Here is a 26,149-nt window from a genome sequence, read left to right on the forward strand (position 1 = left end):
GGATAAATTTACTCAACACTGAAAAAGTGTTTGCGTGGAGAGTTCTTTATTGAGGGACGTCTCCATCTAGTCCATATTAAAAATAAATAAGAGTCTAGCAGCCATCGTCTCCAACGTTGGCGGTGCATTATGTGTCCATTACTGTAAAATAGGCTTGCGTCCCACAGCTCCCAGGATTAACAGCAGCTTTTTGTCCAGTCAGGTGATAGTAGGCTGGTCAGCTAGGCTATATTTAGTCAGGATGTCCCAAAATGAGCAGATATGAGAACAGTCCCTAAAACAGTGGTATAAGTCAGCATTGCTAGAGTTACATTTTGGGCAGTTAATAGTAGAAGAAAGGCCAATGGTATATTGTCACCTGGTGGATGATCTTGAAAGCAATTTCTTGGTATCCGCTAGCCGGGATAAGGCGTAGAGTGAGTTGAAATGTGCCTTGTAAGTCTAGAATTTGTAAAGTCAGGAATCTGGGAGCCCATTTCTGAAGGCCAGAAAGGTCAGTGTCTATATCGAGTTCAAGTCTGGTGCAGGTGTATATGGTAGACATAGAGTAAAAAACATGTAAGATTAGAGAGTCAAAAGGATTGGATAGGTCAGGTGGCATTAAGCTAGAGAGGACTGACCGTATATAGTGACTGGCATGGATGAAAGTTCAGAGTGAGAAATGGGTATTTATCAGTGGCTTCCCCAAATGTGAGAGGTCTCTGAGAGGGGCTAAGAAGATCTTTCAATGTAGTGAGTTGGGAGCGGGCCCAAGTGGAAAATGACAGATAATGTGTGACCCAGGGCGAATAATGTAGTGTGTAAGTAGCCACATATCACAGATAGTAAAGGTAATAGAGTAATACTGGAATGTAATAAAGACTCAATAGACATATTTTAATGTAAATCAAGTGGAAAATGGTTGTGTTGCCTCCCCATTCTGAAAGTCTTGATTGCCCACCAGAGGGAGGAATAACGAATGAGTGTGAGACAGTTTGTCGTTACAATGTAGTTTGTTCAAGGGCGCATGGAGGATATAAGGGAGAGACAGCGGAGTACATAGCTGGGCGTAACATGTCAGAGTATAGGCTCTGACCCTGAATCTATAGTATGACATAGCAGGCAGGCAATATTGTAATGCCTAAGATTTGGCAGATTGATACCACCCCTTTGGGTAGACTGCTGCTATTTAAAAAGACTAATTCTTGTCTTTTTTAAGGCCATATAAAGCGTGTGATGCAGGTATTTAAACGCTGCAGGTCTGCCTTCCTGAAAAGGAGAAGGGTAACCTGTATAACGTAAACATTTAGGGAAGCAAGACATTTTAATTACATTGCAGCAGCAATGCTTTAGATCAGTTTTAGCGTATTTTGTGTTAGAGACCGAAACATTACTTAAGTGTGGGTGTAGTTTTTATGACCTCACCATACCATAAGGCCATCATTTGAACACAACATTTTTTGAGGCTATTTATATCTTCACATATAAAAATTATTACTAGCAGAGATTTCCTTATTTCATCACTGATATTAATGCCTGCATACACAAAGAGGCAACAATGGGTTGCTGTATCAGTGACGTGTTCATGATCCTATTGAATGTCTAGTTCAACTGCAAACATCGTCTTGACTCAGAATCCTTTGGAAAATCGTGGAAAAGAGGAGTGGGGCAAATGCAAGTTTTCAGCTGTGCCTTTTGGATCCTATTGTATGATCCACAAATATCCCTATTGTCACGATTCACGGCAGGGAATATGGTTCCTAGGTTTGTCATGCAGAAATACAGGTACAGGTAGGAGAGCTCTGTCAACTGAGATCTGTAGATTAGTCGCACTGAACAGCAGAGCTGAGATGCTGGAAAGGATGGTAAACTCTGTGAGTTGATATCCAGGAATGAGCAGCTGAGTCAGTCATGCAGAGATACAGGAAGCCGGTAAGAGAGCTCTGTGAGCTGAGAACTGTAGATTAGACACACTGGTGCAACTGAGCTGAGGTGCTGGAAAGGATGGGAACTCTGAGAGTTAATATCCAGGAACGAGCAGCTGAGTCAGTCATGCAGAGATACAGGAAGCAGGTAAACTGGAGCCAGATAGCCAAGTCTTCACACAGCCAGGGCTGACTAACAAAGAAAAGGCAACTGAGTGTTGGCCCAGGTGCCTTAAATAGTGAGGTGATGACAGGTTGGACGAATGGGAGCAGAGAGAAGGAGTTATATCTGACATGCGCAGACCTGGAATCAAGATGGCCGCCACCATCAGACAGACGCAGCATACGGTGCTGGCAGGGATCCTCACAATTGGCAGGTGAGAGTATCGAGCCCCTTGTGTTGGGACTCAATCCTCTCACTATTCCCCCGGGCCACCTGGCTTGGCCGGGCCTGGGAAAATAGTACACCCCCCCCTCCCCCCCCCCTCTCGGCAGCCCTGGGTATGAGTGAGTCCCAAATAACTTAGAAATTAGAAGAGGGAAGGAGGAGAGGTGGGAGAATGAACTAGAGCAAGCTGTGCCCAGGAGTCTAGGTGCAACTAACAGGATCAGAGCCAGTTATTGAGGTTAGAAGACAAGGAAGATGTGGAGACAAGTGCAAGAGCCCAGCGACAAGGTGCAAACTGAAGCTGGCTTGCCAAATGCAAAGGTAATAAAAGGAGGAGGACAAGAGGTAAGAGGACTCTACTCGCGAGAGCTTACAATCCAAAGGGAGGGGGCAGGCAAACAGGAGGCAGATAGTGGTGAGTCAGTGTAAGGGAGCTAGACATCTGATGGGAGGGATAAACAAAAGTGGGTAGTATGGGGAGTGGAGGATGAATGAGGGTGAGGAATACTTTGAGTTTGAAAAGATAAGGAGGGCAGGGGAGAGGTTAGATAGTAAAATGATAGGCTTTCCTGAACAAGTGGGTTTTAAGGGATCATTTAAAGTTTTGTAGGCTAGAGCAGTGGTTCCCAAACTTTTGCAGTTCGCGGCACCCTTAGAGTCTCCAAATTTTTTCAAGGCACCCCTCCAAAATAATTACTGAACAGTTCTGTTTTAGAAGTAGTTGGGTCAAAAAAATGTAATAAGTATTTAGGTCACGACAGAAATACTTATTTAGTTGTATGCAAAAATGCCCCTCTGCAACTAGGCACACTGCCCCCTCTGCAACCAGGCACACTGCCCCCTCTGCAACCAGGTACACTGCCCCCTCTGCAACCAGGCACACTGCCCTCTCTTACATTGCCCCCTCTGCCCCCTCCTCTGTCATGCTTGCCCCCTCCTCTGCCCTCTGTCACCCTTCTCTGCCCTCTCTCATGCTGTCACCCTCCTCTGCCATCTGCCCTCCTCCTCTGCCATCTGCCCTCTGCCCTCCTCCTCTGCCCCCCTCCTCTGCCATCTGTCCCCTCCTCTGCCATCTGCCCTCCTCCTATGCTCTCTGCCCTCCTCCTCTGCCCTCTGTCCCCCTCCTCTGCCCTCTGTCCCCCTCCTCTGCCCTCTGTCCCCCTCCTCTGCCCTCTGTCCCCCTCCTCTGCCCTCTGTCCCCCTCCTCTGCTCTCTGTCCCACTCCTCTGCCATCTGCCCTCCTCCTCTGCTCTCTGTCCCCCTCCTCTGCCATCTGTTCTCCTCCTCTGCCATCTGTCCCCCTCCTCTGCCATCTGCCCTCCTCCTCTGCTCTCTGTCCCCCTCCTCTGCCATCTGTCCCCCTCCTCTGCCATCTGTCCCCCTCCTCTGCCATCTACCCTCCTCCTATGCTCTCTGTCCCCCTCCTCTGCCATCTGTCCCCCTCCTCTGCCATCTGTCCCCCTCCTCTGCCATCTGTCCCCCTCCTCTGCCATCTGTCCCCCTCCTCTGCCATCTACCCTCCTCCTCTGCTCTCTGTCACCCTCCTCTGCCCTCTGTCCCCCTCCTCTGCTCTCTGTCCCCCTCCTCTGCTCTCTGTCCCCCTCCTCTGCTCTCTGTCCCCCTCCTCTGCTCTCTGTCCCCCTCCTCTGCTCTCTGTCCTCCTCTGCTATCTGTCCCCCTCCTCTGCCATCTGTCCCCCTCCTCTGCCATCTGTCCCCCTCCTCTGCTCTCTGTCCCCCTCCTCTGCTCTCTGTCCCCCTCCTCTGCTCTCTGTCCCCCTCCTCTGCTCTCTGTCCCCCTCCTCTGTTCCCTGTCACCCTCCTCTGCTCCCTGTCCCCCTCCTCTGCTCCCTGTCCCCCTCCTCTGCTCCCTGTCCCCCTCCTCTGCTCTCTGTCCCCCTCCTCTGCTCCCTGTCCCCCTCCTCTGCTCCCTGTCCCCCTCCTCTGCCATCTGTCCCCCTCCTCTGCCATCTGTCCCGCTCCTCTGCCATCCTCCTCTGCCACCTGTCCCCCTCCTCTGCCATCTGTCCCCCTCCGCTGCCATCTGTCCCCCTCCTCTGCCATCTGTCCCCCTCCTCCTATGCTCTCTGTCCCCCTCCTCCTATGCATCTGCCCTCCTCCTCTGCTCTCTGTCCCCCTCCTCTGCCATCTGCCCTCCTCCCCTGCCATCTGCCCTCCTCCTCTGCTCTCTGCCCTCCTCCTCTGCTCTCTGCCCTCCTCCTCTGCTCTCTGCCCTCCTCCTCTGCCATCTGTCCCCCTCCTCTGCTCTCTGTCCCCCTCCTCTGCTCCCTGTCACCCTCCTCTGCTCCCTGTCACCCTCCTCTGCCATCTGTCCCCCTCCTCTGCCATCTGTCCCGCTCCTCTGCCATCCTCCTCTGCCACCTGTCCCCCTCCTCTGCCCTCTGTCCCCCTCCTCTGCCATCTGTCTCCCTCCTCTGCCATCTGTCCCCCTCCTCTGCCATCTGCCCTCCTCCTCTGCCACCTGTCCCCCTCCTCTGCCATCTGCCCTCCTCCTCTGTCCCGCGCCAGGCGCCAGCTATAGAAAAAAGAAAGCAAACAGAAACTTACCAATCCGTGCGGCGCTAGGACCCTGCAGGCTCCTCTCTCACGCAGCTGTCACTGATGTCGATATTCAGTGACAGCTGCGCGAGAGAGGAGGCTGCAGGATCCTAGCACCGCACGGATTGGTAAGTTTCTGTTTGCTTTCTTTTTCCTATAGCTGGCCCACGGCACCCCAGTGACAGTGCCGCGGCACCCCTGGGAGCCGCGGCGCACACTTTGGGAACCGCCGGGCTAGAGTATAGTCTGATAGAACAAGAAAGTTTGTTCCAGAAAAGGCAGCATGGGAGAAATCTGGAATGTGAGAGTGAGATGTGGTTAACAAAGGGGAGGTGAAGCAGCGGCCAGTGGCTGATCCGAGAGGGAATATGAATGGAGATGAGGTTCGAGATATAGGGAGCACTGAAGTTAGACAGGGCTTTGTAGGTGAGGGTGAGGAGTTTGAAGAGAATTCTGCAGCGAAATTGTAGTTACCGCTGTCCCTGCTCTCTCCTCTAACATTGGGTACGGACACCAGCTTAGCCGGGGAGTACAGCCCATTGCCTAGAAACAGAACATGACTACCGGTCCTCGACTGGTCTGCAGTATAGGCAGCGTCCTGTTGCTAGGCAATGGGACATAACCTTCAAAATTGAAAATTATTTTGAACAGCCTATATAAGGCTGACTCGGACACTGATCCAGTGTCAGATTATTGGATTACTTCTAGGTTCTGTTTGTAACTGCATCCTTGTAGTCTCATTTAGACTCCTCATTGCCGATTAACTTGTTCCTGACTATTCTTAAGTTTAGCAATTCTGTTTCCGTGGTATTCTTGGTTTGACTTTGTCTATCCTGACTATTCTTCTGCTTATTGATTCCTGTCCAGTTTAGATTCCTGACTTGACCTTGGTGACCTAGAACATTCTTCTGCTGCATGTTTCTGACTTCGCTTGGATCTCCTGGTACTTACCTGACTTATCACTACGCTCTACTCATGACTCCAGTTACCGCTCTAACATCTGGCTCTGAGGGTCATGACCTCTAAGTCCTACGCAGCTAAGACCAAACCTTATTGCTGGGATCCCTGGTGAACATTGGGGGGGTTCCGTGTCTCTTTGCTCAGTAGCATCAACTGCTAGTAGGAGTACGCCCACTTTTCCAGTGTAACCGTGACACTGTGATGGTACTCGATGACTTTCCTCTCTGTTGATGATCCATCAGTGATTTTCTAGATAAATGATCACTTGAAATAATTGTCAGGCAGCACCAGACCATGATCCCCTGATTTCTTAGTGCTGCCATTAGTACCATCAACACTTTGGTGAATGTTCTTGGGGATATTGAAAGGCCGAACATTAGGCACATAAATTGAAAATAACAGCCTAGGACACAAAATATGAGAAATCAATAATGTTGGCATGCTACTAGAGATATGTAAATTAGCATTTAGCAAATCTATTGGTGTTAGAAGATTGCCTACCTCTATTGCTTTGTTCAGTCATTAATCCATTACTGTCTGACTGCTATTGTACCAGAAAGTTTAGAATAAAATGATGTCCCTCTTTAATTGACCAGGACTAAATTACTTGTTTTCCAAGAAGTGTCTGTGAAGTGTGGCACAATGCTTCTTTTTGCACTCGGAGGTCTGGGTCCTAAATTTTATAAAAACATTTATCTAATTTCTTTGATTTCTATTTTGTAACCTGTGGTTACAATGTCCCATACCCAACTATTTTATAATCTTTGGAATTTCTCTAAATTTTATTTTAAAAACTTGTGGCTCCATTGTCCCTTACCTAAAGATCTTGGGTGGTTAGGATCCAACTCTGCATATTATTTGACATTCTGCCTATCACAGACACTGGGAGTTGAGTAAGTATTGTCATTGGGTGTTAATTGGCATAAATAAAAGGACTGCCTTAATTCCAGATTTTCTGTGGTACTTTCTACCAGGATTATGGGGTAAATTTATCAAGCTGCGGGTTTGAAAAAGTGGAGATGTTGCCTATAGCAACCAATCAGATTCTAGCTGTCATTTTGTAGAATGTACTAAATAAATGATAAATAGAATCTGGTTGGTTGCTATAGGTAACATCTCCACTTTTTCAAACCCGCAGCTTAATAAATCTACCCTCAGATCTGTTTAATTTCCTGAACTGCTGCCAAGCTGACAATGGTCTGTTTGGTCCTATGTTAAATGGTGTAATTTTCAGTTTATCTTCGAACAATAAAGAACATTCAAGCGGAAGCATGACCAATCTATTCTTTGAAGACAGATCGGTATCCAAGGTTGCAGCCAAAGAGCTCTCCTAGCCATTACTGTTGAGACTGTAGTTCTTGCTGATAGTGTAACCATATCCAAAGAAGGTTCACATAGAACTTATACCTTTCTTCATAGTTTCCATACTTATCAATAGAAAATCTTTAAAAATATTGACTTGGTTATCTTTATACAAAGCTTCCATCCACATTCTAAGGGCTCTAGAAAGAGAGGCTGCTGCTACCCCAGACCAGTTTCTGCTGAAATATGCAATCTCTTAAAACACTTTTCCATCTTTAATAGAGTCTTTTAAAGGGACTCCATCTTCAATTGGAATGGTAGTTTTTGGTGAGAGATTAGCTACCACTGCATCAACTTTGAGTAAAATCCCATTTTTCTGCTTTGTTATCTAAAAAAGGATACATTCTTTCAATCCTTTTAAGTTTAAACTGATGCCTTTCTGGTTGTTCACATTCTTCTATAATTCTTAATAACATTGTGTACAAAAACACTTTGCGTTTACAGTGACTCTCCTCAAAGAAAGCATATTGTAATGTTGCTATGGTTGGTATATTTTGTATTCCTATAGCTTTATTAATTTCTTTTAGAAATACTTCTACTGTATCTAAAGTAAATGATTCGGGTTCTTCCTTGATTTCACCCTCTTCTTCAACATATTCCCCTGATGCAGACATAGAGGGGGGAATTCAATTCCCCCAGAAGTACTGCCGCGTTAAACATATTACCGTTATTATGGTAATATTAACCCAGCTTTCTGCTTGCAGCTCAAGCTCCAAACAAGGACTTTTTCACCGATGTTAAAGGTCACAACATTTGAAAATTCAGTACTGAGAAAGTTCAGTGTATTCCAAAGACAATGGACCTGAAGTCCATCCCAAAGAGGCAAAAAAGCACAGAGCCAAGGTAAATCCCACTAATTATTGTGCTGTCACGGATATTTTATTAGACAGATTTAGTTAGTAAATGTTTTGCATTGTATATTTGTATTACCCCTATGGAGCCTGAGGGTAATAAAAGGTCTGTAAGACACATAAGTAGAAATTGTGAAGCTTATCATAAAAACGTACATAATTATTTAGATCCTTTCTATGTGGGTTGTACGTCCCAAGTAATGAAATAGTTATACAAGCCAGCCAGGACCACTGAAACTTCATCTAGGATGCATATTCCCTCCACTACAAGAAGCTGTAGTTTATAGCAATTCTCCCCTTGTGGCCTCGCCAACCATGACTGTCATAGCCTGGAAAATGGTTTTAGAGCCATCATGGCTGCTGCCATTACGTCCAGATCGCTTGTACCAGGGACAAGTGTTGCACCCAAACCTGAGTTCATTCTCCTTGACTGGGAGGAAATTGAGCACATTGCTCAGGAACAAGGAAGTCTCTATTCAAGAAATTGTTACAAGTTAGGAAACAAGCTTATTCAATAATTTATTATAGAATTTGGAAACAAAAATATCTGCTGGGGCATACTCCATCAGTCGAATGACGCCAAGTATTCCATGAGTGTTAGGAACCCCTCCAGCCAGCACAACACAACCCGGAGTGTACTCTGCCAGTCAGGTGTTAACTGGAGCCCCTGATGGTGGGGACAGACTGGGCTGCAGACTGACAGAGGGTCATGAAGTGTGTACCGGCTGGGGAAAACCCAGGCAAGAAGAGTCAGGTCCACGCAGAGGTCAAAGGCCGGCAGCAGGTAACAGTAACAACGAACAAGCTGAGGTCAGAGGTCACAGGCAAAGTAGCAGAACGGGTAAACGAGCCAAGGATCAGGGTCACAGGAAACACAAGCGAAGTCAAATACGAAGCCAAGGGTCATACACGGGAAGTCAAAACGTAGATACAGGAAACAGGAACTGGAACAAGCAGGTCAGCAGACTGGAGCACAGAAGCTATAACCGGCAATGAGGCAGCAGACCTCATTGCCCTAAATACCAGTGGCCACCAATCAGAGCCTAGCTCTGAATTAGACACAGCCCCCAGCATAATTAATAAGTTGCATTAATTAGCCCACAGGCTAGAGAATATGGTGAGCGCTGCGCCCGGCTTCCTCTCATTGCCGGGACGCAGCGCTGAAGCGTCTTCTCGTAGCCCCGGCAAAGGCCGGGTCAGGGCCGGAAGTGACGTCCCGGTCGCCATAGCGACGGCCGGGATGCAGGTGAGTGAGTTGCGGCGGCTGGGCACCGCCGCGGCTCGTAACAGTACCCCTCCTTGAGGAGGGGTCGAGGGACCCCAACATCCAGGTTTTCTTGGGAACCTCCTGAAGAATTCCTTCAATTGTTTAGGGGCATGGAGTAGTCTCCGCGGAACCCAAGATCGCTCTTCTAACCCGCGGTTCTTCCACTGCACCAAGAAGTGCACCTGTCCTTGCACTTTTTTGGAATCTAAAATCCTTTGAACCACATATCTTAGTGGCTCACTCGAACTTCCCCCAGGCACAGTTGAGGATTGGCTAGGATACAATACCGGCTTCAACAATGAACACTGAAATGTGTTCGGAATTTTTAGTGAGCTAGGAATCTTCAATCTAAAAGCTACCGGATTGATCTGTTTGGTAATCATGAACGGCCCAATAAATTTAGGCCCAAGTTTTTTACAAGGCTGCCTGAGCCTAAGATCCTGGGCACCGCCGCGGCTTGTAACAATGAGTATTTGACTTTCTACAGAAAGGCCTAAACAAGGGTTTGACTCTAAGGGGTATATTTACTAAACTGCGGGTTTGAAAAAGTGGAGATGTTGCCTATAGCAACCAATCAGATTCTAGTTAATAGTTGTTTAGTACCTTCTGTAAAATGACAGCTAGAATCTGATTGGTTGCTATAGGCAACATCTCCACTTTTTCAAACCCGCAGTTTAGTAAATCTAGCCGGGAATGAAGTAAATAAATTTATGTTCTTTATTGTTTGAAGATAAGCTGAAAATTACTCCATTTAACACAGGGCCAAACAGACCATTGTCAGCTTGCCAACAGTTCTGGAAATTAAACAGATCTGAGGGTAGATTTAGTAATCTGCAGGTTTGAAAAAGTGAAGATGTTGCCTATAGCAACCAACCAGATTCTAGTTATCATTTATTTAGAACATTCTATAAAATGACAGCTAGAATCTGATTGTTTGTTATAGGCAACCTCTCCACTTGTTCAAACCCAGTTTGATAAATTTACCCCTAGAAGTTTCTACATACACTGGATATGGCGAGAGCAATCTCCATGTATCTGCAAAGAACAAAGAAGCTGAGAAAGACTGATTAGCGCTGTCTTAAGCTGGGTACACACTACACGGTTTTCGTCCAATAATCGGCTCAATCAGCTGACATACGACCGCTCGTTCAAGTCGGTTCCGTGTGTGTAGTGACACGATGGTCGAAAGTCTGTCCAAATGGACGATTGTCGCCTCATTTGGTTGGTCGTACCGTTTAATATTTTCGTTCCAATCTCGTTTCCGTTGTGTAGTGTGTATAAACTTCCGACCGATCCACAACAGTGAGTACGAAATTAGTCATTGCTCACGACAACATGGCTGTAAAAAGTCGCTAAAGGGACGTCCGCTCTTCCCTTTATCGTCCTAAACAAGGCTAGTGTGTATGCAGTCCATGGACCGAGCGATCGGACCATCGATCGCATGTAAAAATCGCTCGGCCTAAAAAGTTGGTTGAAATTTCTGTAGTGTGTACCCAGCTTTACCCTGTTTTAATAGCAAAATATTCCCTTGCGCCTGGTAGTACCACTTATAAAATAGCTCTGTGAGTAAACATCTTTAAAAATGTTTGACTTGAAAATGGTACAATATTCTCTTGTATCAATATTTGTAAAGTAAGTTTCACAAAATCCTAAACTTGTATAAACAACCTGGTGCAAAACTTCTAAATGTAGTGTTTTTAATATTTATTCATATCACTAACAAAGAAATGTTTAAACATGTCAAAATAAATGTAAACGTGGCCTGTGGCTTTCAAAATGACATTGTTGTATTTTGCAATTGCAGAAACCATTTGGAAACCCAGATTTGAGACGTGTTCCACAACCCAGTGCTCATTAGGTGCCTCACTGGTGTATTAGTGTGGTTCAAGTGGGGCTATTTGTTTATAGATGTGTTGTGAGGATTGAGTTTGCAGAGGAGCATACATTGGTGCGCCATACATTTGCTTTTTGCTTTATCCTTCTTGGGAGTTTGTATTCCCATCCATTGTCGAAACTTTTGATCATTCTTAACATAATGAAGTTCAATGTTGAAAAATGAAAGTAGCAAGATATAAATGACCACCCACCCCACTATTATCAACAAATATCAAATACTGAGTATACAGCGTTGGATTATGGTCTTTTGGGGGCTGGGACACTAAAGACAGGGGAGTCCTTATGGTCTAAAATTAGGATCCTGGTGCCATCATCCAAGGAGGGAGTTAGTGTCAGGAATCAGACTGGAACTTTAGGATTCAAACAGTCAAATGGTTTTTACCAGTGACCCTGCAAAGAGATAGGGTCTCGGCTACTATTCCTCCATATAGGTATCAGACATAAATGACAGGTAGACAAAACCAGGGATGGGAGCAGTGTTCCACCCAGGATAATAGCCAAGAACTCATTCACATGGATGGATAGAGTAACCAGGAACTCACTGGAACAAATGGAAATAACCAGGAGGCCTTGGACAAGTGATGAACTCTGGTAAGTCAGCTGTAATTGAAGGTTTCTAGATTAAAGACCTCTTACTATCTTGGGATGGCAATAACAGAACAGGTATTGTAGTGGTACCACTGTAATACTTAAATTTGAGAAATCCTTTGCTGGTGAAAGCCGATAAATCTTGGAGGCAAGCAGTGTTATCATTTTGATATATAGGGCAAAATATTTTTTTTTTTTTTTTTTATTCTCTGGCTTAGTGCATGCAAAATCTTCACTGAGGAATCCCTGGATTGGTGGGTCTCAAAACTTTGTGCATGTTTTAATGGGTTTTTGAGCTTAATAGGACGTAATATTTATTTTTAATGATATAAAGAAATGGTTGTTGGTAAAAATTGGAGTTTGCATCAGGTATAGGGCTTTTTTTTTCCCCCCTCTTCATTCTATACTGAAGTGTTACCATTGGAGATTACAATTTAACAAGTGTATGTGATTCTTGTACAGCTGCAAAACCTGTTCCATTGTTGCCTCAGGATGTAATTAACAGACCAAAAGCATCACAAAATATGTTTTAAAATAAAAAATAAAACGCTCAACATGTGGAACCAAAAGTACATATGCACAGACTGATAGACTGACCAGGAGAAGTTGTCTTTTACTGCTCATTCCAGTATCAGTCAGCTGCCCCAATGATATGTTCTTGTTAAATTGCAGTGCTGAGCAATTTAAAATAAATAATCAGACTTCTATCAGAGATCAATGACATTTTGATAGTGTGACCCTTTGGCATTAAAGGTACCACAAAAGGTAAAAATAAAATACATTGACAAACAGTCTAGTCCCCATCTTTGAATAACATCAAAGTTTACATAATATATAGAACTGGAAATGTAGCAATGCCTCCCTGCCATCATAGCCACATGGTTTGCAGCACACCATTTCTTTCATTTAGAGATTTAACAAACTTTTCCTAGACTATATAAACCAATATTGCTATTGCTTATTATGGGTTATAACACATTTGCTTTGTGGTCGTATGGTAGGAAATGCTGCCATCATGTGGGAAAAAAGAAGAAAAGAATGTGGATTAAATAAAGCCAGTCACTCAATATATATTTCATTTTAAACTGGGACTAGGATTGGCATATCATGTTTTACCCCATTTCACAAACTGAACAGTGGGCATCAATAAGGCAGAATATCACGAGCCTTGGAACCTAGAATTAGAACATTACTAGAAGCCAGGAACGTGGATAAGGGACAGTGCACTACAAATATATATTTAGGCGAGCAGAATAAGGAATATCATCACAATATATTTTTCTTTAACTCTTTTGTCCTTATCAACTGCCCCCAGAAAGCACAGGGTTGTATCCAGCCATGTCCATTTTATGGTGGATCTCTTCAGATACAAATACTGTGCACACTCACGTTGGTTCTGTGTTCTTCTCCCTGGACTATTCAACCAGGATAGTGAGGTTGTCCAGGTCTGGTAACATGAGGCTTCAATGGCAAACATAGATGTGTTCTAAGGAAGTGTGTTAAGATGATGTTCAAATGTTCAGCACAAGATAACAAACAAAAAAAAGTTACCAGTTACCACTTTATCATAGGAGTTATGCAAACACATTTAGGAATAAAAATGAGTAGAGCAAGCAAATAGCCCCAATCATTTAAAAGCATGGATACATTATTAACCCATTTGGACCCTCAATGACATCAGAATATGAATTCTTTATGTATAGCAGGACTCCCACACCTCCCATTGTAAACTTATGGTCTTATATTTTGGTTGTATGGTAATAACACATTTTTATTGGTCATTTAAAAAAAAAAAAAAAATCACATTTAAATTCTGTGATGCACAGAACACCCTGTACACATGTTTAGAGCTATTAGCAACATAGCTAAAGGAGCACAGAAGTCAGACCTAGAATAGAGGTGTAACAAACAGCAGGACAGAAACTTCTATTATTGCACTGCTAGATTTATGTATCACATTAAACAGTATTTAATATGAAAAACCCAAAACAAAATAATTATAATGGGAGTGGGAAAATAGCACCATGAGAAATGTAAACATGGTAAATACATTCAAGTATTTTGACAGCCCTATTAACACTTAATAGTTGAAGAGTAAATGGTTTGGTAACCCATACAGCGTGCTGCATTCTGAGCATGCAACTTAGTGCAAATAAGCATCACCTTATTACCAACAGTATGACTGCTATTAAAACAGTGAAAAATAAAAATATACACATACATGACTATAGTGTAAAATTAATAACTATAGTAAAATTAAGTACTTTCAGCCATCTTCAGCATTTTTAAAAAATATGTGTTTCCTTCAAAAGGAATGATGACCAACATCTAGGTTAAAAAAAAAGTATATATATATATATATACACTTATTAAAAAGGTAAAATTTCAGGAATTACAATTACTACTGTAGTGTTAACACCTATTGAACATAGCACATTATGTTCACTCTCCAAGTTCCAACACAATACAGAGGTCCCTTAAAACGCTCTGCTGAATGGTAGAGCAAGAGGATTTTAGGGCATAGTGAGATTAACACTACTTTACATATCGATAAAAGATACAATGGTGTTAAATAATGGATGAGTAACAAGATAATTGGTCCATCTGTGCACTTATGTGACAAATTTCATAAGATTATAAATATTTTTTTTATAGTCCTTTACCTCTTCCTTTGTCTTTTCATGAGAGAGGGAGGCGGGAGTTAATTAGGTGCCAAAGTAAAGCAGAATACATTCCTTCACATTTTTCTCTCGTGTACATATACTGAAGATTTGTAATAAAAACGACTAGGATACAGGTAACAATCAATATTCAAGTAATTCGTCTAGGTTACCAAAACACCATGCGACATCAACAGCGTTGGGGACTGAAGGTGGCTCACCCGAACAGTAGTTAGTGTGCCGCCATGGTAATGGAATGTACAGCTTTCGTTACACACAGCTTGAACAATAGAACAATCTGAAAAAATAAACGCAGTGACATTTGCAAACCTACTTCTTTGTGACCAGTAATATGGACACAAGGAAAAAGCCAATTAGCATAGTCCTATGTGGATTATTGCTCACGTAGCCAACCCACCAAAATAGTACACCAAGTAACAAGTTTTATCATAGAATATCTTGTTTCATATTTTGCTGTAGACACGTTTTACCTGCTTAGGTAATTGTAGAATAAAAAGCATATTTTGCATCCGTTTAAATGTTTAGATCTAAGGAATGCAAATCAAACTCAATATTCCTACAGACAGAGAGCACCCATTTAGTCATTATTGCAAATATCCAGCCTCCTCTGCGCAGAGCTGGAGTTCCGAGCGTGAGACTTTTCCTTTTTCCGAAGAGCTGGAGACACTCTCAAGCTGCCAGGTGTCTTGAAGAACGTGTCTTTGTGAAGCAGACGAACACTCTTTGGAGTTACCGGTGTAGGTGACTGATATGAGGGGAGAAAAAGGAGAGGGGACATAACATTAAGAGTCGACCACCACAAAAAGAAGTTTTGTGCTACTGTAACATCTACCAGAAATTGCAGTGCATTTGTTTGCTTTCACATTTTTAAAGAAATCCTATCACTGGATTTAATAGAAATGGAAGCACATGAAGCAGGCAGTGTCTTTCCACTCCTACTTTAATAGCTGAAATAAGCACAATGTTTTAATGGAAAATAGATTTTAGTGAAACTCTCCTTGCCCCATGACATGTTACCCAGCATAAAACAATCAGAAAGCCAAAAAAAACATTATTTATGTTATGGAGACAAATTTTCAAGGGGAATAAGTTGCATTTTTAGTCAATCCAAGAAAATGTTATATTTTTGGAACACAAGTCTTTCTTTTGGTAGGATATTGGAGTTTTATTGTAGGCGATTTATATAAAGAAATGCGCAAACACAAAAACGCTTTCATTATTTTACCCAAAAGGTAGGTAATTGGCACAAACAAAAAAACTTAACTGGCTAAGTCGTATGAGTATATGAACAAATATGCCAGAATTAGAGGGTTGCAGAAGTATTACTTGTAGATTATAATGCAGTTAGACTGATTAAGCATTTTCTGTGTACTAATTCATAGAGGTGGGTGTAAGTGGGAATACTGCCCTGGGAAGGTGGGGAAAATTTGGATGGTTAAGCCCCCCCCCCCCCCCCCCCTTTTAAGGGAACATGGGATTACATTAATTTGTGTGAAATTCATACATTTTTGAACTCATGAGTGCAAAATGCATCTGTGCAACAGACTATAGGCTATTTGAGGGGTGTGTGTAACAATGTCATAACCCGGGTTAAGATTGCCATGATCTGTGATCTATTAATGCAGAGCTACTGTGGAGAATTGATCAGTTATTCCATGCTGACTAGGCTGCTCCCAGCCTGAAGGAAGTCCTGGGGACATCATAATGATATCACTCAGTTTTTGACAACCTCATAAACACCATAATATTGGATGCTTTCCAGGCAATCAGTTTAAATGATTACCAGCCACAACACCAACCCAATTTCAGGCTTTATTGAAGGAGTCCAAGCTGCTGTTTAAAGTTATTTGGCAAGTCATTATGATCCTGGTGATGATTTTACTTTAATTACACAAACTATAATTTTTAAAATGGAAACTTAAATTATACATGCAGTTAATGGAAGTCAAGAAAACATGATCCTCACCTTATGCAATTTGACAGGAACTGGTTGACCTGACTCTGAGGTTGCCGAAGTGGCAGAGTGTTGGCTCACATACACTGGAGGAACACTGTGTGGTACATCTGGAGGAGGCTCGGATAATAGAGAAGATCCCACTGCAGAGCTGCCAAACATGATATGAGGAGGTGTGGCCATGCCAGATAAATTGTAATTCATACTCCCATGACTCAAAGCAGGCCCATTAGAGGCAACAGAGTGGGAGGCAGGAATTGCAGGAGAGCAGATAAATGGGAAAGCTGCTAGGTGTGTGGATGGCACCATCACATAGGGAACATTAATATTTTGTAATCGACTCTGCGGAATACCCAAAGCACCTGTAGCTTGACTTGCAGGAAGAAAGATATTGAAGCCATTTAATCCTAAGAATAAATACATCATGTTATATATAATTTTCATAAACAAAATAAAACCAAAACCACCCCCACCACTAACAGTATTCAGAAAGTTTTAGAAAAATAAACATGACAATATGTTCTTTGTTGGGCTTTCTTGTTGATCACCATGTGCTTTAAAAGATGGGTGGGGAGGTGTAATTTATACTGCGAACGCCTCTCTCCATTAGGGAATTGGCAGTTAGGAAAAAAAACAAGATGTTATCTTTAGTTACACCCCCCTAATCCACTAGATGTGTCCAAGCTATTTTAACTAGTTTATTTTCATTTCTCTTCTAAATTACATTGTGTATCTCCCCCCCCCAGAAGATTTGTGAAAAGCTTGCTTAGTTTGCTCACTCCTAAGGTTTCATTTCATTACAAAAGAAAAAATGCTACAAAATAGTTTGTCACTGGTCACTAATTCACTCACCAGCTGTAGAAGGAACATAGAGATATTGTGTTAGGGCTGTAGATTTAATATTTTCTTGTGATGCTTGTTCTTTGGTTTTTAAGGCATCTTTAATTGCAGATGGCTCGGTCATTGCTTCCTGCATAATGTTTGTGGAGACTGTATGAGTTTCATTTTCCTCTCCAGGATGTATTAACTTTTGTGGAATGCTGGTTTCACAGAAAGAAGTCTCAGGTGTGCAAAGCATCTACAAATAGAATAAATAAAAAATAAATAAATAATAAATAAATATGATTATACTCACACAAATCAGTTTAAAAACTCAAAAGGACCAAAAAGAAAACTTTTAAAAATACTGAACTGTGGACAGTTTCAATAACAGGTAAACAATATGTAGTGAAATGTAACCCCTAAAAGTCATTATAAAATAAATCTAAACTGCACTAGAATACAGTATTAAACCATTGACATCACTGGCAAAAAATACACTGTTCATTATAGTGACATGGGAAATTAAAATCTTTTTATCCTACCGAAGCATGTGGAGTATTATCACTGCGGTCAGTCCTCTGTTGCTTGGCTGGTTGGCTGCTATCTGGTGTAGTCTTACGATTTGAAGTTGGAGATGATCTCCCCAAAACCTCATCAATGGCAGGGTTTCCGCATAGCATGAAAACTGATGTGGATGGTACATACACGTATGGCTGGTTAGCAAGAAAACCATGGCTACCGTCGTCCAACTTAGACGATGGTACAACATTTAGCTGTGTATTTATCCCATTCTGGGATACTGAGGGCTCCCGGTGACTAGAATGTTTGGCAGAATAGTCAGGATCCACTGAAACAGGCACAACAAACGAGAACGGCAGATGCCCTACATTTCCATTTGCTGTATTATCGGAGGTAATTTTGCGGCACCTGAAAAGAGATCATAGGCAGTTAATCCAAGGAAATAAAACTATATTTTAAAAACCCTTATGGTTAAGTCCACATACAGCTGCCAAGATCCAATCCCATTAACTGAATGCCTTATGCAGAAAGAGCTTCAAAAAGAAGTCAATGACTAACTTTTCCTGCATAAAAGCAAAGATCAATTTAAAACCCCAGTCACACAGTGCAGTCCTGCTGCTCGGCCAACATTGCAGGACCAGCGTACTGATTGGCCAGACAAGGAGGACGACCTTGGCGACGTCTGCCTGTTTCACCACACCATTTTAAACATCAGTGGGACATTTTTGTGCTTCTCAAAGAGAACTGCACATAGACAAGGTGGACAACTTCCATTAGCATAAGATCCTTATTCAACCACACTCTCCCACCCACAAATGAAAGACATAACAAAAATCAGCTAGTAATAAATTCAGCTAGTGTGCATGCATCTGGACATACATGTTGTAATGTAATGTGCCAATGCATTTGTTTTGCATACAGTGGAAATACTGGCAGCTATTATATGTAGACCAAACTGCGCAGCTTTATTTTCACACAGATTTAGAGTTAAGGATGCATCTCATTAATCAGTCAGCAAATTTTAAATTTGTCCCCACTCCCCTGTAGTGCAACATGGTTTTGCTCAACTCTAAATAAGGGCCATAGCATTCAGAAACAAACAAGATATATGCAATTACAAGCTCCTTAACTTGACCCAGTAAACTTAAACATGTAATAAATTCATACCTCTAAGTGACAAAGAAACAGGACCAGTGCAAGAATAGTCAAAAAAGTCTATAGACAAGTCACATCTAAAACACAGTGAAAATTTATTTTTCTTTGCTTGCAATAAATAGATAACCATAACATAACTCACTTGATATCTTCTTCTATCTTCTGTCTACATATAGACGCTAAATGTGCCATCTTTGAAGAGTAGTCATTAGTGCCCTCTAGAAGAAATAAAACAAATATATATGTATATATATTTTAAATACACAGGACAATCTGTTATTCATAACATTTTAAGACTGGATGAATTGTCTCTATTTTTTTTGCAATATTTCATACTTGTCACAATCCATGATCATCCTGACATGTCTAATTGGGGCATAGCGCAATTCATCATTAAATCCTCCGAGTGGACCATAGCAGAGGTTTTTGGGTAATAAAGTAAGCAAAAACCTTTACAATCACTAACCAAGAACCGTCTTTATAACAGTCGGTTTTGTTAAAGTATTTTCTTATTTTAAAATATTTCAGTAGCTTAAAGTCAGCTAAGTGCCTGGTTCTCAGGAATGTCATTTAAAATCAGGTACATTAGATTATATCCACTGGAGAGAGTAGGAGGGACATTGTATTTTACAGTAACGTCAGTTGCCCCCAGAACAAAGAACCTACCTTTCCGTGTCTTCTGCGGACTGTTTGGCTCAGAACAGACTTTCCTCTTCACAGTATGGATGGACTGAACATGGTTAAATGACGAATGACGGAGAAATCTCTGTTTACTGTTTTCGGATGTAAAAATTAAACCATTACTTTTTGAGTCTGGTGAAGGAGTAGTAGTTGTGACTTCCATCTTCTGGTCTACAAGTATAATACATGTATATTCAGTGTGACAATCAGAATGTATAAAGTATAGTATAGAAAACATAACATTCTTCAGAGAAGTGCCAGAAACTTGGTGACGGACAGATAATGCAGCAAAACCAAAGAGATATGCAATACTTGTTCCAGTTTCTCAGAGTACAAGAAGGGGTACACAGCCCTAGATTAACACACTAAAATAATTCTGCCTGGTGACAACAATATGAATTGATAAAAAGCAAATCACTAATAAATGAATAGTCCTGTCACAGACTTTGACAAGGATATCACCCCATTTGTATGGTTTTATTTTTTTAGCATGAAATATCAGTTTTTAAATTTACCAATAAGATAAAATGTCTTGGACTTAAAACTTTTATCCTCATTGGCAGTTAACAGCCGGCCCAGAATATAGTAATGGGCTTGTATGTATATCCAGTTTTTCAATGGTTCATATAAACTCAAGAAACTTACCACTCTCTGGCCTGAAATCAACAGGTCCAATCCACTTGAATGCAGGTTTTCGTCCACGCTCTTCGGTAACATGCACCTTCTTAATAAGCCCAAGACTTGTCAGCACATTAGCTATGTCGTATAGACGTCGTGCCTTGGCTGGATAGACAAAGATATATGGGTTAAAGAGGTCAACACACTATAGAGCAAAATTAGATTTTACTAATAGATCACATTATACACCAGTCTTTCTGACAAAGTCTTCAATTTTGGGGGACAATTCAATAAGCAGTAAACGCTGTCAAAAAAGGTTCTGTCACCACTCATTGCTACTTAACAAATAGTTAACACGGGAGTAGTCAGAGATTTATCCAGCATTAACCTAATGACCAGCACTTACTGCTGCCCCATGAACCTCTAAGGAGACAACAGCATATCAGAGCTATATCAGAATGGTGTTGCTGGTAATTTTCAATGGGATCAAGCTAAAAGTATCTCTGGCTTTGCTGGAGCCCTTCCAGGAGAAAGCCCTATACACATAGCACTTTCTCCATTCACTGGCAATATCAGGCTGCCAGTGGAGAGGGAAATGACCTCACTGAAGAGGGTGGGTCTATGATAGGACTCCCAGAACAGCCCTGGTATATGCACAATGAGCAAAATGAAAGTATGCACTCCTACATTAAAAGTAATTTTAAAAACAAAACAAGCACCACAAAAAAAACAAACAAACAAAAAAAAAAACAGTTGTGAAAACTTCTACCATACGCTAAAATAATCCATACTTTTAAATTTGCTGTGATCTGAAACATCCTGGGTCTCCTCAATCAGGATTTTGGCTGCTATCTCCAGAGTGATTGTCTTCGTTGTAGATACAAGGAATAGCATGACAAACTTCTGGCTCATGATCCTCAGCGATTTGTCCTTGCGGCTGCTTGCAGATACTGCAAGACGACAAGTTGTTGGAATTACAGTGTTCTACTACACAATGACGACACAAACAAACAGCAATCTACCCTAATGTAATAGTTTTGACGAAGCAAAAACCTACCAGAACTGAATTTACCATCAAAAATTAGAACTTTTAGGGCCATATTGAATTAGAAATCGCAGCTGCGCCTATAAAGTGCCATTACGGTACCGCAACATTGCGGATTTCTGTGCACAGCCCTATGGGAAGCGCACAGAAATCCACGATGTTGAGGTACCGGGACCCGTGTGGCTGTACGCAATCACGGCCGCGAATTCTAATTGAATATGCCCCTTTGATTTTACCCCTAGTCTCCAGGTTGTTTACAGAACAACCCAGCTGTGACATGACAAATGCAATTGTAAAGTTAGCTTTAGCAGCAAAACAACTTAAATACCCCATTCTCATCCTCTTATCTCACCTGACGGACTGTCCGCTTCAGACAATTCTAACGAAAGTGCACCAAGATTGTTCATGGAATACTCTTTTCTCTGCTCCACACCAAGATCTTTGTGCTGGAAGTTAGTAATTTGAGCACCATATTTCTGTCTCTCTCCTTCCAACTGCAGGTGTTGTAAAGTACTATTTAGGTTGTGCTGCCCATGCCAGCAGTACTGATTCTTTGCCACACGGCTCACCAAATGCAGGGACTCCAAAACATTCACAATGTCATAAATACGTCTACGCTCCACTCCTGGAAAGAAAATAACTTAAATACATACAAAACAAAAAAAAAAAAAAACAAACCCAAACAACAAAACCCATCCCCCTTACATTTTCAAGTAAAGCATCCCTCAAACTGCCATTAATATAGGCAACATGTGATGTCAATAATACATTTTAAAATAATTAAAGTTACGCAAGCTTTTTAAATTCAGAGAAATAGAATTTCACTTAAAAAGCACACCTAAAAAAGATAAATATTTAGTGTCTGGAAAGGTCAAATGCTTGGGTCTAGACACAAAACATAAACTAGGCTGAATAGTATTTACTTTTTTACCCAACACAAATTATTGTCTTTCCCTATTAGAGTATAATCCTACCAAGGCTTGAAGCAGCTTCATCCAAAGAAATGGTTGTTTTCTCTGTGGATAGTGGGTAGCTAGGGTACCGAGCCAAAAACTTCTGACATAGAAGACCCAGACTTTTTTGCTTCCGACTTGGCCTCTTTTCCAACTCATCTATATCATCCACCGTCTCAAACTGCCAAGAAAACAGAACATTTTATTATATATGGTTTCAATACCATGATATAAAGTTATCAGAAATATAAGTGAAAATTTTGACCTCCATATTACAATGCTGTAAACACCAACAGTATTTCCACCGACAATCTGAATTATAAACGCAGAGATGTGAAAAACACAGACTTATGTATACCCAGACACAGCACAGTTCCGATGAGGAGAGCCTGACACTTTAAAATTGTGTCGCTTTGAACCGCGACTTGCCTATTTAAAGCGGAAATGCAACGGACCCGGCGTAGGATCATGTAATGCAAGTATGAACTTTAATCCTAACCCAGGTACGGTGAAGTTCACACTTACATTATTACATGATCCTACACCGGGTCCGTTGCATTGCAGCTTTAAATATGCAAGTCGCGGCTCAAAGCGACGCAATTTTAAAGTGTCGGGCTCTTCTCACAGCGGAACTGTGCTGTGTATACATAAGTGTTTTTTAATGGCGGTGCGTTATGATTCATTTTATGGCACTATTAACTCTGTCATTGTTGACAGCATCGTTAAACTGACTACCACCGATTACCATATGCAAGACAGTTTTATTAGGGAACCTGTATACCTTCCAAGCAAATAGAGGGTGTATATTGCCATTCTGAATGAGAGTACCAACTTGCCTCCCTGTGTGCCTTTGTTTATACCTCTTAAAACATTCTGTACTATGCTTTATGGTGGTCTGTATCATGCCTGTTATATATTACAAGTTATGATTAGTGTCTTAGCCTTACTGTATTTATGCTTCTTGAATACTCTAGTTTTCTTGGGGGTGGGGAGTGTAAAAATACCATATACTGAACCGCTAGTTAGCATACAAGTTATTTTTTAATAGCAAAGCTTGATGTGTGTGCATTGTACCTAAAAGTAACAAGGTTAAAGACAAAATGTTCAAGTTAGAACCTGAAATATATACAAATAAAGTACCACAATTATCTATACAATAATTGTATTATTATTATTTTTTTTTAACTTACTTGAGCATCAGGTCCAATGTCCTCTTGTTCATTGTTTTCTATAGGGCGGAAAAGCTCTTTTTTCTTTTCCCTGTCCCGGATTTCTGGGCTAGCAACACTAATAAGCATCTTCAGATTGGCGGTGGGTGTCCATGGTTCTGGAAGAGGTCTATCCCCTGATTTCACTGGAGTGATCGGAAATCTTTCTGGGGTAAGACCCTTTTGTTTGGATAGATCAATCGGCTCACCTCTTAATGGTACCCTTGGACTTATTCTGAATCTATCAAACATATTCTCCTTAGAAAATACAGAACAAAAATAAATGCAATTTTAAAAAAGATATATACAAATACCAATAAAAACAATTGCAACAGTGCATATAATTCAAAACATTTCTATGTAGAAGAACACCAAGAAGAAATAAAAAACCTTAGAAAAGGATCTAAGAACACGAAGACAAAAGCAGCACCAAATCTAATAACAGTATAACAATTAATTATAAAATTGACAGATATGCACACATTCAAGAATAAAGTGTAAATAGCACATAAAAATAATTGATATATATATATTACACACAAAAATATTGCCAATTTATAATCTATGAATACCCAAAGATTCTAAATGAATGACGTATAAAATACCCAGTATGCGTTTTTTAATTAGGAACCACAACAATCCTAAATATAACCCAGGAAATACTAATAAATGTAAATATTATTACAGCAGTTCTAGACATTTGCTTTATATTCATTAATAATTTAGAAAATCATAGCAGTGCATATATTTTCTAACAGAATGACAATCAGAAGATTTATGACACCAAGATAATGACAAAGAATTAAATAAAACAGATATAGTTTAAAATAGTGTATACATTGAAATGTAGAGGCATGAAGATAACCTATTAATGGCAATAAAGAGAAACAAATTATGTTAATCAGAACCAGTTAATAGCAGAGAAAATAATTCAAATGACATTATTACTTATACATACCTTCTGTGCAATCCTTGCATCTTTTTCTTGGTCAACTTTATTTTTCTTTGTGCTTATTAAATCGTTTAATGTTAAGCAGCCTGTTATTTCCATTTCTAAAAAGAAAACAAAATGCTAAAATGTTACCAATTTTATACCTTGCCAGGTTAAAATTAGTCCCCAAAAAAAAGTTGGTTGAACAGTTAATAGGAAGTTTAAATGATTAACTGTGATATATAACATAAGAGTACAGACCCAGATACTGTACAAGTGACATTAGCAGAATAGTTTGGGCGCCTGAACTGCCCGGGACTTCAGGGGTCTGTTAATTTTGGCGCAAAGGAAATGGCCAAATCCCGGGAAGGCAAAGTTAAGTGAGTGTAACATTAAACCCTGGGGTGTCTCCAAAGTGACTGTCTGCTGAATAATATTAACCCCATGTGCGCCGATCACAAGGAGGCATACCCTTCGCTTTAATGGAGGGAAATGGTAATCAGCAAGTAAGCAGTTAACATGGCTCAGCAACAAGTGCCCTGAAATACCGATGGGCGTCTGGGATAGAGGGCACTGCCTGGACATGGAGATAAAAAGTAAAAATAACTTTTTGCCCGCGATCTGAAGGTTAAGGAAGTGTTATATGGCCATTAAACAGTGTAGGAATAAAACCATATATTACCTCTCCCTCTAGGTCATGCACGTTGAATGAATGGGTGAACTCCAGCCAGAGCATGAAACAAATCTTTTACGCGATCAGTGGAAGCAGAGCTGTGATCAGCTATAACCCAAGTGTGTGTGCGGCAGACTCGTACCTCTGATGACCGGTACATGGAATGTTCAGGCTCTGTAGACTGTAATGCAAAGTTTTCACTTCTCTCGACATCCCGCTACAGCTTGTATTCTGGCGCCCTGATACGTGACATTTCCAATGGGCCAATCCGGAGCCCTTCCCGTCACCTCCGACCAACCAGCTCTCAGCTGAGACCACGCCCACCGGTCCCTCCTGCTGCTGCTGTGCCGGGAGGTGGAAGGTAGTTAGCGCGCTCGGCTCTCCCGCTCCCGCCTTCACCTTGTCTGCAACAGCAGCACCTGAGAAGAGCCCAGTCACTGACAGACCTGGGGAGGCCTCCAGCCGCTCCCTCCCTCACCCAATTGGGGGAGGGGGAAGCAGTATGTCTGGAGGAAGTCCCCGCCAAACTTTTGTAACCCACTCTAGCTAGTTATATGCTTAGGTGGTTTTGCAAGTCCAGTAATTGTCTATAGAATTGATTTGTTGGTAGCAGGACGGGCTTAGTTTCAGATGCTTTTTCGTGTAAAATTAGACTTATTCTAAAACAAATTAGCCTATTTACTGAAACTACTGAGCCATACGGACTAGGAACAGAGCACATTGCAATATGGGAATTGTCATGTGGTCCCCACCTCTTGTGCTTCTTTATGGTGGTGCAAATTGAAGTATTAGTAATGTCACAGCGCTATTGTGGCATCTTTAAATGTTGGGTGATCAGAGGTCTCTAGCTAGTAGGTTTGTGTAATGTATGTAAACTAATAAACTTATAAATGGCACTTGGAAGAAGGTAAAATATTAGCATTATATATTTTGATAAGTTAGAGGGGTAAACGCTGACAAAAAATGCATTACTTTTTCTTATTTTTCAAAGGTTTATTGCTGGAGAAATAATAGATTTCAAGATCATGAATCTGTTTACTGGTACTTACTGCTGTCCCTATAGATCTCTAGACATAGAAAGTAGCAGTAGGTAATGTATTAGGCTGCGAAAAGCTTAACAGAAAAAAGTATTGGT

At 41.4% G+C, this 26,149-nt stretch overlaps 1 protein-coding gene across 4 annotated transcripts in view; it reads right to left on the bottom strand.

Moving 5' to 3' along the window:
* Positions 1-25,255, bottom strand: part of E2F7 (E2F transcription factor 7) — a 340,183-nt gene extending 314,928 nt beyond the window's left edge. The window contains exons 1-13 of one of the 4 annotated variants that reach the window (XR_012691372.1): positions 24,603-24,700; positions 24,369-24,463; positions 23,393-23,668; positions 22,224-22,383; positions 21,602-21,874; positions 20,996-21,154; positions 20,232-20,369; positions 19,572-19,757; positions 19,048-19,123; positions 17,774-18,158; positions 17,262-17,487; positions 16,422-16,816; positions 13,938-15,200 (exon numbers count right to left, since the gene is read on the bottom strand). Coding sequence is in view for 3 of the 4 variants with exons in the window: in XM_075209574.1 (XP_075065675.1) it covers positions 15,033-15,200; positions 16,422-16,816; positions 17,262-17,487; positions 17,774-18,158; positions 19,048-19,123; positions 19,572-19,757; positions 20,232-20,369; positions 20,996-21,154; positions 21,602-21,874; positions 22,224-22,383; positions 23,393-23,668; positions 24,369-24,463; positions 24,603-24,624 (2,559 nt within the window). In the remaining variant the exon portion in view is untranslated. The other 3 variants (XM_075209576.1, XM_075209575.1, XM_075209574.1) reach the window with 3 other exon arrangements.
* Between the last annotated feature and the right edge of the window lie 894 nt (positions 25,256-26,149).

This window comes from Mixophyes fleayi, chromosome 4 (genome assembly GCF_038048845.1).
Source record: "Mixophyes fleayi isolate aMixFle1 chromosome 4, aMixFle1.hap1, whole genome shotgun sequence".
Classification (NCBI taxonomy): Eukaryota; Metazoa; Chordata; class Amphibia; order Anura; family Limnodynastidae; genus Mixophyes; species Mixophyes fleayi.